At 29.2% G+C, this 12,652-nt stretch overlaps 2 protein-coding genes across 4 annotated transcripts; one reads left to right on the top strand and one right to left on the bottom strand.

The window, feature by feature from the left end:
* Nucleotides 1-34: 34 nt before the first annotated feature.
* On the bottom strand, nt 35-12,645 carry LOC128387692 (solute carrier family 41 member 1-like). 3 transcript variants are annotated; one of them, XM_053346937.1, is made up of 7 exons: nt 12,550-12,645; nt 12,432-12,483; nt 12,189-12,249; nt 11,668-11,985; nt 8,755-8,927; nt 2,144-3,591; nt 35-959 (listed from the first exon to the last, which is right to left on the bottom strand). In XM_053346937.1, exons 6-7 carry the CDS (start codon nt 3,567-3,569, stop codon nt 256-258), a joined length of 2,130 nt encoding a protein of 709 aa, XP_053202912.1. In that variant the 5' UTR covers nt 3,570-3,591; nt 8,755-8,927; nt 11,668-11,985; nt 12,189-12,249; nt 12,432-12,483; nt 12,550-12,645; the 3' UTR covers nt 35-255. The 3 variants fall into 3 exon arrangements, with proteins under 3 accessions (XP_053202912.1, XP_053202914.1, XP_053202913.1); XM_053346939.1 differs by lacking the exons at nt 11,668-11,985; nt 12,189-12,249; nt 12,432-12,483; nt 12,550-12,645 and adding an exon at nt 9,321-9,516; XM_053346938.1 differs by lacking the exons at nt 8,755-8,927; nt 11,668-11,985; nt 12,189-12,249; nt 12,432-12,483; nt 12,550-12,645 and having other exon boundaries at nt 2,144-3,769.
* LOC128387702 (phytanoyl-CoA dioxygenase domain-containing protein 1-like) lies at nt 5,665-6,733 on the top strand. Its single transcript, XM_053346953.1, has one exon. The coding sequence runs from the start codon at nt 5,708-5,710 to the stop codon at nt 6,602-6,604; it is 897 nt and encodes a 298-aa protein (XP_053202928.1). The 5' UTR covers nt 5,665-5,707; the 3' UTR covers nt 6,605-6,733.
* Nucleotides 12,646-12,652: the final 7 nt, after the last annotated feature.

Raw genomic sequence — 12,652 nt, 5'->3', positions numbered from 1 at the left:
TGCTTAATTGTTAGCATTATGATCAATCAATTGATTGTACAGTTGGTTAATTTTTGCAAGTTTAATTGTTTTATTAAAATGGTAACAACAACAATTAAAACTAATAATAATTATAATAAGTAAGACAATTATAAGTATTAATAATAAGTAAAATATTTGATTGTTTGTTGGGAAAAATATAATATAATTCAATAGTAAATTAAATCCATCATTAATCATGATCACTTGATGATCAATTAAAAGTGTCACCTCATTTCAGAAAGTTATATTGGTTGGTTTAATTGTAGATTTTGTTGTTGTTAAATTGGCAATCAACGAAGAGGTAAATTGATTAATTGTTGTTGTATTAATATTGCTTGAAATTGGAGCCAAAGTTGTTGAAATTAATTTGGTAGCAATGATTGAAGGTATTGTAGTTAATTGTGATGAGACTGTTGTTGTTGACAATAATGATGATAAAGGTGATGAAGTTGTTGTTGATAATGATGATAATAATGAGCTATTATATTTTGAATAATTAACAATCGGATTACTAGTATGATTATTATTATTGATATTGGTTGTGATTAAAGTTGTCGTTGCATTGTAAACAATTGAAGATATTGATTCGGGGGAAATTAAATTGTCCTCGTTGATTGGAGTTGCGTTTTTATCACCAATTGAGGCCAGAAACATGTAACCCGACACAAGGATTATGGTACCCAATAGGTCAGCCAAAGCGGTCAGTATTGGTATCGCATTATCATCCGGATTAGCACCAAATACCCAAAGGAGATTAACAAAACAATAGCCAATGTAAAGGATTATGATCACTTGGATTGTAGCGCAAAAATAGTAAGTCAACAATTGGGAAATTGTTATCTGCGAGGTGGGCGACAATAGGGTCGATATTAGTACCAAGGGCAATTGAATTGGACCTGCGAGTAGAACCATTAGAAATGCCAATTTCCCGTGCTGACCTGTGGTCAAAAGGATTAACGGTTTGGTAAGGAAAAAGAAAATAAAATTTTAGAATCAAAAATTTTCGCTTATTTTTTATTCATTTACTGATCAATTGTGTTAATTATGAAATCAGTTAATTGATTTCCTGGTTTAATGGCTGATTAACTGATTAATTGTCTTAATCGAGTGACAATAGGATTTAATCAGATTATTGGGATTAGGTTTTTGTGTGTCTCTCAAATATTATCATAATAAGTTAATTGTTGTAGTTTAATTGGTTATTGATTAATCGTTAGTATTTCTTATCATGTAACTTTTATTGTAACGAAACTATTAATTGATAAATCACTTCGGTTAGTTAATTAGTTTGATTTATCACCATTGTAATGATAAATAAAGGGATCAAATTATTACTAGTTGATTGAAAAGTCATCGCGATTAAGTTAATTGTTGGTGGTATTGATTATAAACACTCTTGAATATCGTGATTAATTTTCAATGGTCATGTTAAATTGTTGATGATTAAACAAAAATCAACTGGTTGATTGTTAATTTATCACTAAATTAGATTTAACCAGTTGATTAATTTTAACATCAAGATCAATGATCTTTGAGAAAGTCAAACAATTAACAATTGATCAGCAATTTAATTTGATATTAAAGGTTGACTGAACCAATACTATTCAATATTATGTAAACAATTTAGTTTCGAGTGATTTAAAAGCTACTTAATTGTTAAAACTAATTATTATCTTCATCTAAATTGATTGTGATAATTGTTAGAGATTAACTATTAATAAATATCATAATCAAAGTGTGTAATTAAAAGCATTAAAGTTAATTAACAACAATTAACAGTAATCATCAAGATAACTAATGATCAGGTGAAGGAAAAATTTGATTTTTCTTCATCAATAATTAATACGATGAGGATTAACTAATTAGACATAAATTGAATAACTGTAACAATTAACTAATCAACTGATTAAACTGAACAAGAGAGTTAATAATTAGACAAACTAATCAAGAGAATGAAAATAATCATGATTAAGATTTGATTTGATTAAGAAACGAAACGAAACGAAACGAAAAAAAGTTTAGAATTACAATTAACAAGGGAAACATTTCTTATCGTTGTAGAGTTAAAATGAAGGTCGACAATTAGTTAATTGTTGGAAATTAGTAATCGTGGTAATCTTACCTTCACCAAAGAAAAAAAGTAACGGTGAATGGCAACAAGAGTCACTTTCGTTGACCAATTCCCGTTTGGGTGCGTGTTTGTGAAGGTAAGTGGCCACTCGCGAGCTTTGAATGGCCACAAGGTTCCCCCCGAATCCGTTGATTATGGGCTGATAAATGGCCATTCGAGGGAAACGCCGAAGCGATGTTTCCATGATTACACCGGAGATATTTTGTAATAACATTGAGACAACAAGCGGAGACCAACCATGGAAAACTATTGACCTGGTGAACGGATTTCTCCGAGCAATTATACCGGTACAAATAACGATTACCGTCCATATGATCAAGGGTACTAATGGTGCCCATGGGAGGATCTTTGTTAAATTGTAAAGTCCATTTGAAACATAGACAAGGAAACACATCGTCATAAGATCACCAACCGAAGCGGCAATTGGTGTGGCCACATTATCGGCATTAATACCAAGAAATTGAGAGCAAATGATAACAACACAGGTAATGGTCGATGAAAGGATTACATCGGCTAACCCCGAAGTGGCCAGAAAAATGGCCACAACCAAAAGGCTTTTGGTCAACTGAGGTGAGACAAAATCTTTCGTATGATCAACATCAAAGGTGACCATTGATGAGGTCGAACCACTGCCGATTGTATTAGACGAACTTAACAATGAGGTTGCCGAAAGATGACCATCGTTGACCATCAATGAGGGTGGTTGATGAATAACGGGTGATGTATCATGAGAACCGGTGATTTGAAAGTGTGAAAGTAAAAGTGCAATTATCGGCGCTATGAAACCAACCCCGGTGGCGAGGAATTGACATAGAGCAATATTACCAATGATGATACGTCTTCGAGTCTTTTTATCGGAAAGATGGCCTAAATTGGCGTGGGTTGATAAACGCGAGGCGAGGGTCATCTCAACGTTACCCTTAAGACCAAGTAACGGTGGAACCAGTTGAATAAGCTGGGGAATCGCCATGAAAATGTCCATAAATTGAACCCGTTCTAAAACCATACCAGCGCCCATGTTACCAAAACCACTCAACATAACGGGAAGAAACATTTCCTTTAGAGCGGACTTTGTATCATCTTCCGGGTCAACACAAGGCCGTTTAACAGGTACAACATTTGTCGACATTGTTTCACTCGAAACGGGATTAGCACTTGTACCATTGGGAACAGATAAATTTACCGAACTTGGAAGAGGTAAAGTTGATGTTGGTGTCGCTTTTTTCACCGATAACCTTTTACTTATTGGTTTACCTGTCACGTTAATCACGGAGGGTAAAAAAGTGGGACTGGGTACTGGGATTACATTTGCGTTTGATACGATTTGCGATGGCGGCGGTGGTGGTGGTGGTGATGAGGGTCGCGGTGGGTCTGCGGAAGGGCAGTTGTTCACATCTTTAGCCGTCGGGTGATCCATTGGTCGAGTTGATATTCTGAATCTTGATAATTGGACAAATTAAAGTACAGTTAAAGTTGATCATGGTTGGCACAAAGCAACAATAACTGATCACCATCTAAATGTTAATTGTAACAATCAACAGGTAAATCAACGTGATTGGTTATTTACTCACTTGTCTCCCTCTCTCTCTCTCTCTCACTCTTATCATCTCTTTCTTATCCTCTTTCTATCCTTCTGTCTTCATCATCATCCATCAACACCATTACCTTGCTCACTAGAGGGTGGGTGATAATTTATTCACCTGTTAATTGTCACAATTAACTGTAAGTGAATCAATGAATCAGTATTAAAGTTAACTCAATGTTTTAAACAACAACAACAATAAAAAGAGTTAACAATTTGAACCATTTGATTTAACTAATTTAATTTTGATTAAACTTTAAAAACTCATGTTGATACAATTTTTAATTGCTTTTAATTAATCAACGGTAAATCTATGGTTAAGAAAAAAGGTTAATTATACAAGATTAATTTGATTTTATTACGCTAATCACTAAATTGTTGGGTAATTTTTTTACCATCATCATCTTAATCATCGTCACCATAATTCACGTGGAAATTAAATTAATTGTTACAATAACAAGAAAGTTAAATGTCAATATTAATAAAGTTAGTTAATCATTTGGCTGTTATTGAATTTGATTTGATTTGGTTTTTTTTCTGGTTAATTGTTAATCCCTGATTAGTTGAATCATACATATAAATGATTAATGTTGATGCTTTTTTTGTTGCCACTATTATGAGGGACGTTGAACTAACAATTAAAGTTGATAGTTTGATAATTGTTGATGATTGACATTATATAAGGTTAATCATCAACATATGATTTACTTAATCAACAATCAATAAGACAAAACTTTGATATAAGGTGATTAGTTTTGTTTTGTTGTTGTTGCTCTTGTTACAATTTAACCAATCACTTTGATCACTAAATTGTGATTTGATTATTAGGGTTTAAAGTTAATCATAACAACATTTAAATCAGTTGTTGTTTATTTGAATTGAGATCAAATTGTTGTTGATTGTTCATTGAATTGATTCCTAAATCCTTAAGGAATTAAAAAGTTTACTTTGTTTGTGAATATATTTTTCTGGGTTAATTTCAAGTTAACCTGGTTAATTGTTGTCAAAACAATCAGACAAAAATTGATCAATTTGATTGGTATAAATTAGATGTGTTTAAATATTGAGTATATAACAAATTGATACACACACTGATTAAAGTGGATCATGATTAAAATGATGATTAAAACTCATGATTAGTGAGATAATTAAACTTAAATTGTATTCAAACGAAGCATTGAAAGTTTAAATTGTACAATCATCTCTTAATTGTTACTGTTAAAATTACTATTTAAATTGTTTGGGAAAACAAGTTAAACAATTGATTATGATTCGCTCTAACGATTTGTATCAAAATAATTAGTTAAATTTTTCCCCTTTTCTATTAAACAATTAACTATATACAACAATCAGCATGAGAATCAAGTATTAATAAAATTTTTACAATTAAAAAATAGATAAAAAGAAATCAATTTCAATTGTATTAATATAATCAACTTCGTAATAATTGAAAAGATGAATTGTAATCTTAATCATACAATTAATAGTTTAACTTGACAATCAATGGTCATAAATATAACTCAAGGGTAGTTAATTGTTCCAATCGAATCAAACAATTAACCATTATCAGGATTAATTGTCAAGAGAATCGGAAAACAAGAGATTAAATTTGCACTCAACTTTAATTGTTTCGTAGTTATGAATAGAAACAATCAATTATCATCTACAATTAACTCCCAATATTAACGATTATTAGTCAACTTTTTTCTTGGAATTGATTGAAGATTAAATTGATTTGTACTACAATTTTTGTTGATTAGTACTTTTTGCTTTCTCTCCAACGAACTTTAGACTTCGTTGGATATCCCCCACTTCGAGGAGATCACATTGGTTAACGTGACCACGAAGACAATACAATCGATAAGAGAAATTAATCACAATTAGCTAATTGCATAAGTTGAAAAATAGATTAACTGTTTAAATAAAAAGCAAATGATTTTCGTTGAGCCGGATCAATAACAAGTGAATTGTTTATGTGCCTAAATTTTCAATCATCAATCAAAATTGAAAAGAAAATCATTATGGTTAATTACGAGAAAGAATTGGCTGATTATGGTAAGAATGGATTTGCGGTGATTGATAATTTCTTGACACCCGAAGAGGTTAAAATGCTTATGGATGAGGCTAAATCATTGATCGACAATTTGGACTTATCGGAGCATCGACTTTGTGCCATTCCCGGAAGTCCACAACAGACCACCGATTATTATTTTGCTTCAGCTGGTAAGGCCAACTTTTTTTTCGAGCCAAAAGCTTTTGATGGTGAAGGAAATTTGATTCTACCTCGGGAAAAGTGTGTCATGAAATTGGGACACGGACTTCACTTGGGTAATAAGACTTTCGGTTCAATTGGACATACAGATCGAGTTCGAGCCATTATGAAGGGAATCGGTTATGTAGAGCCCGCTATAGTTCAAGGTATGCTCATCTTTAAACATCCACGGGTCGGAAGTGAAGTGACCCCTCACAAGGATACGGAATTTTTATTCAGCGAACCAGTTGACAAGGTTTGCGCTCTTTGGATTGCACTGACCGATGTGGTCCGAGAAAACGGATGCCTTGAGGTTATTCCAGGTTCTCATGTAGATTCAGCTCATCGCAGGTACATAAGGACCGACGATGAGACAGGATCAAGAGCCGAATTCAATGGACCCGTTAAAGAATACGAAGATTCCGCTTTTGTACCAGTTCTGGTTCCTAAGGGTTCGTGCCTTGTATTTGACGGTAAACTTGTCCATCGGTCCAAATCAAACCTCTCCGATAAACCAAGGCCAGCCTACGTTATCCATTTTACCGATGAACATGAAACCAAATGGTCACCCGATTGTTGGCTTCAATTGTCCAAACCTTTCCCTCGAGTTAACGGTTAGATCAAAAAAGAAAAAATTTCTCGAAAAAAATTACCCGCGAAAAACAAACTGTCCTATTATTATCATTTACTATCCTAAAGATTTCAATTTACTAACCACAATTAAAATATCTCATTGATTTCCCTGCAATCGTGTTAATTGTCAATGATTGTCGATGATGAAAGTTGTTTAATTCAAGTTTACGGTTGAAGATGTGAAAAATTAACGATTGATTTAATTTCCCCGTTTGAAATCAATCAACAATCAGGAGTTAATTGTTGACTATTTTTATTAAATTACTTTTGATAAGCAAATCTAATCCCAATGATTAATTAATTGTCCCTCATTTCTTTAAGGTTTTCATTTAGTATCAACTATAAACAATTAATCATATTACCGACAATTTAATGATTGATTAAACAAAGTCAATCAAATCAATCAAATGTTTCATCATTACAATTAAACAATTGATTTACAGTACAATCAACAATCAATAATACCTTGAATTAAATTAAATCATTTGGAGGCTTAAGGAATTGATATCAATTTGATTTGGCCTAAATTGATTATGTTTGTTAATCATCAACCTGGTACCAATCATCTTAATTGTTAGTTGATTGTGATCAGACATTGAATCAACTTGATTGTTGTTTACTTAATTGTTTCAAGTAAAATATATAAATTATATTATAAAGACAAATACTTTTCTTATAATTGTCAATGATTAATATTATTAAATTGTAAATAAATGATAAATTGTTGAAGCAAATCAGTTGATTGTTAATCATGAAGGTGAAACTGAAAACATTGAAACAATTAACAAAACAATCAACAGTAACATACCAAAACAATTGATTGTTAACAATTAGATTTCAATCAAAGATGATTAGATTAATAAGTTTGAAAAATTTCAACAATTAGTTTTAATTGTTAATCAATGAAAATTTTACATGGATACAATTTAAAAGTCTAAAGATAATTGTTAATTATTAAAATTATTTATTATTGTAATAATTAAAATCTTCATTCACCTAAACTGATTAATGATTAGATTTAATTGTGACCTCTACTGATCTAATTGTAGTTCATTTGATTTACTAGTAAATTGGCAAATTTACTGCGGGTTATTAATTGTTAATCATTTGATAATCAAGTTAATTAAATTCCTTTGTATTAATTAGTTGATTAATCAACAATTAAATGTCTTGGTCAAGGTTAGGTTGAGATTTTCAATTGATTCAATTGAAAAAGTTTTGATAAACTTTAAATTTGAATTGCAGGTTAATTAGTAACAATAATTTAACCATAATTATTGATTAACAATCAACGTTATGTAATTTAAATATGGTAACGATAATAATTGATACACTAATTGCTATTGACATTAATTAGTTAATTGTTGTTTCATGTTTCAGGAAAAAAGTGGAGAAAAAAAAATTCTGATCAATTTTTATTTCCTAAAAAGTGTTTCAACAATTAACTAAAAAGTTAATTGTAATCGACAGTTATGATAATTAAGTTAATTGATTGTTGTTTGATAATTTTCTTTGATTGTTAGAAACGATATTAATACAATTTAAAAGCAAATTGAATTTGATTACTTGATTAAGTGTTGAAATCGTTACTCAGATAATCAAATGATTGACTTGAAGAAAATTAAATTAATTTTATTTGAAAGGTTTTCGGGTAGCAATTAAAGTGATTATTTACAATTAACGAGTGTGATTGTTGTGACAATTAGTAAATTTTTATATAAAATTGATTGAAATTCATTTAGGATTTTCAATCGTGATCCAAAAATTGATGAAAAATTAGTTATTTGATTTGAGAAATTAAATTTCTAGATTAATTTAATTGTGTCTGATGGTATTGATCAAACAATTAGTTTAACTATTGGGATTATCTTTAAGGTGATTAGCATAAATGTGAATGACAGTTGATTAACATTTGATTAAAATCACAATAAACATGACGTTTGATTGACACGAGAGTTGATTGATTGATTGATTAAGAGTTAATTGTTAGAGTAATATGTTAATAATACAATTGTAATTGTATTGATTCAATGATTCACCCGTATTAAAGTTAATTGTTGTTATTGTTGGAAATTAGAGTTAATTGTAAACCGAACAAAAAAATGGTGATAATGATAATCAAGTTGATCAACTTACCCAATTGGATTAAAATTGTTGACAATTAACTAGATTCCTGAGACTCACAATTTCACCACCAATCACTTGATCACAATTAACTTGATTTGATTTGATTCCTATTGGAAGATGATTTAACCCCAATCAAACAGCAATTACTTTAATCATCATCACAGGTCAGCTTTGATTGGTCACTAATTTGATGAGATTGTAAAACGGAAAATTAAACTTTATCATTGAAAAGTAACAATTAAAAATTAACAACGAGACAATTTAAACAATCAAAATTAACGATGAGAATCAACAAAAATCTGGTTAATTGTCAACAATTTAAAAATAGGTGTTAACTGTCAAGTCGACATGAAACTAATGGTTATGAAGACGCAATTAATTTGATTATCACCAACAAATAATGAGACAATTAAGTTGATTGTTTGCAAGACAATAAGAAACACTAATCATTTTTATCAATAATAAAACTATAACTTTGAATTAGGAAAAAAAATCTAACATGATTCTGTTGATTGATTTCATTGATTATGATTTATAATCATGATGATGATGATGATAAAGATGACGATATTTACCTATTTGATTGTTACTGGATGGTTACAATTAATAAGCAATCAGCAATAACGATAAAACAACAATCAATTGTAATGATTAGACTCAAGTCTCTATGTAGATTTTGATTCAAGTCAATTTTATACACAATCATGATTATCCTTGATGATTGTTGTTAATGATTAAGGGATTCACCTTGATTATCATCATTATCATCATCATCATCTTGTTGATCATCCTTTAAATAAATAACATTCATGATCAAGTTCAAAACTTAACAATTAACTGCAGTTCAAAAGTTAATTACAGTTTTAATCAACAATCAAAAAATGATAACGAGAAATTAATTGAGTTAAAAAGTTTCAGGAAACAAATTTACCTTTTAGTTAATTGTTATAAATTGTTGAACAGTTTTTTTTTCAATTGGTCAATAATGATGATAATTAATCACTAATCAGTCAATTTTTCCATGTGATTTAATTTTTTACCTCCAACAATTTAATATAATCACAAAATGATTAAAGGATAAACTAATCAATGGAAACAACAACAATAACAATTAACAATATTATGTATTCACAAGGTTGATTTAGATTTGGATAAAATAATTAACATTGATTGTTGATATAAATCAAATGATGAGATGTAGTGATTTAGTTAATTATCAATGAAATTTGTATTACAACAATTAAAATGAATCTGGTGTTTGAAACAATTAGACAACAACAAAAAAACTTTTTCTGTTGATTAACAAAAAGTTTACAAAATTTAAGGTTAGTTGATCAATCTAATCAATATGATAAATTGTTGTTGATTTGTTTGGTGTTGATTAAGTTATGATTTGTAAATTTTGCTCAATCAATATATTGAAAATTCATTGAGTGAGTTAATTGTTATTGATTGTTTCGAGTAACTTTTCAATTTTTACAAGGTAAGATGTTAATCTTTATATTGATTTACTAATTGTTGTAGTTACTGTTCATTAATTACAATTAACGAACAAAAAAAAAGTTTTGTAATTGATTTTGATGGTTAATTGTGTTTGTTATTTGATTCGAGACAATTAAATTTTCATCTACAAATCAATTGTGTAACAATTAGTTATATATTTTATATAACTAATTGTGATTAAAACTGATATCGGTTAAATTATTATTTATATTTAAAATTTTGTACTTGAGGTATCAAAATGATTAACTAATTGTTTATTGTTAGTGTTTAAATCTGAGATATTGATGACAATTTGTTGATTAAAGGGAGTGAGAAAAAAAAACTTTAATAGTTGAGTTAATTAGATCTGTTTCCTTTGATTGTTTCAATAATTAAGTTAATTGTGATTTTTGTGCTTGTTTACCTTGGATATTAATTCATTGGTTGATTTTTGGTAATTACATTTAGTATGATTTAATTTAGATGTCAGGAAGTAAATGATTGCTTCATTAATTTATTTTTTTCTTTCTTCAGCTAATCAACAATTAACTTGCAAATTTGAAATGAAATAAAATCAGTACCAATCAAAGATCAATCAAATAATCAGTTAATTGTTGTACTCCTGATGGTGGAAATCACAATGATATTAGACAAAAGAAAACTTTTCATTTGGTAAATCATAGAGATAATCAACTAATTGTCAACTCATTTCAATTAAAAACTATCCCTAATTTTTAACCAGTTAATTAATTGTCAAATTAACGGTCGGTTAACTAGTATATGGAAGTTAATTGTTAGGTGATTAAACTCAAATTCAATTGTCTCTGATGTTGAAAAGAAAAAGTTTACTAAATTGTTTCAACAGAAATACAACAATTAACTTGAAATTGCTGTTTAATTGTCAAGGTCTTAATTGTTATGGTAATTAACCGATGGGCTTTTCTGATTTAGTGAATTAGCTTTTCTTTTGATTAATTGCTACTAAATCAAAAGATGAGGCAAAGTGACTGTTAGATTTTTGTTTATTTTCAGATAAATTTTACGTTTAAATTGTTGGATGAGAAAATTAATTAATTAATCAACAATCATTATATTTGTTGACGTTAGTTGATTATCATCTCTAATTGTCATCAACAGAATTAACAACAACAAGGGTGTACCATTAAATTCACACTTTGTAGGTAAGAATTAAAAGTTGACAATTAATGATTTTAAGTGTGAATGTTAAATTGTTGCTGATTCTTTTAGTTGAATGTTAAACAACAACAAAGTTACTGATGCTAATCATTAATTCATTGACACCCAAGGTGATTTGTTAATTCCCTGAGATTAGCTGATAATCAAAGTCACGGGTTCCCCCCTGTTGTTTGATATCAAATCACGATTAGTAAATTGTAACACTACGTTTGTTGATTAAAGTAAAGATGATTGTTAATTTACCTCTTCATTTATCTGTACTTTTTTGTTTTCATCTTCCTCCTCCATTCATATAATATGTACACAAATATATTACTACAAGAAGATAATTAATTGTAAGTGTATCACAGGCAAATTGAATTAACACCATTCTCAACTCGGGTAAACAGGTAATTTGATTAATAAACTAAAATTGATACAATATTTATATTTGTAATTGCGATTGAATTAGTTAATATTTTGATCCACTACCTCCTCCTCCTCCACTAAATTTATCTTTAATTGCTTTGATTCCTTTCGAGTTAAATAATCCTTGCAAATCTTTACCAATTGATTGACTTCCTAAAGGAAAATATTGAGGAAACAAAATTAAATATTAGTGATCATTTAAAACTAAACGGTAACACATCGAAGGTGTATCAATAGAGGAACGACGAGGAAGATAGACAAAAGAGCTTGATGATTAGTTATCAATAAATGATAGATAATTAATAGATTGTCATTAATACATTTGTATATTCAAATTGTATTGACAATTTTGTTACCTTTGGTAATAAAATAAGCAGCCAATTGAGCAGATCGTCTAATAGGCCTGGTATTGGATAGCTAGACAATTGAAACAGATGAAACAAGAGAATTAGAATATTTTGTAAAGAATAAAATTCTAAATAAAACAATTAATTAACTAAATGAGAATGAGAATATAAATTAGAAATTGAAAAACCTTCAACATCATTGAGACGAAGGAAAATTTCAACAAAAAGGATTAACAATTATCTTTTACTTACTTTATCTATTAATGATTCGATGTAAGGTGAACTCTGTGTCCTGAGGAAGGCCCTGTTAGAGTAAAATAAATTAAATTAATAACATTTAACCGCTTGATTAGATTAACAATTAACTTACTGAATTAAAAATTTGAAAACCATTTTTCTTACAATCAAAAAGTGAAAAAAAAAATTCATTTGTTTACCTAATTAGTTACTAAAGAATCCGATAGATGGAGACA

The sequence above is a fragment of the Panonychus citri genome, unplaced genomic scaffold, assembly GCF_014898815.1.
Source record: "Panonychus citri isolate SS breed McGregor unplaced genomic scaffold, ASM1489881v1 Contig00092, whole genome shotgun sequence".
NCBI lineage: Eukaryota > Metazoa > Arthropoda > Arachnida > Trombidiformes > Tetranychidae > Panonychus > Panonychus citri.
This window is presented reverse-complemented; position numbering and strand designations above follow the sequence as displayed.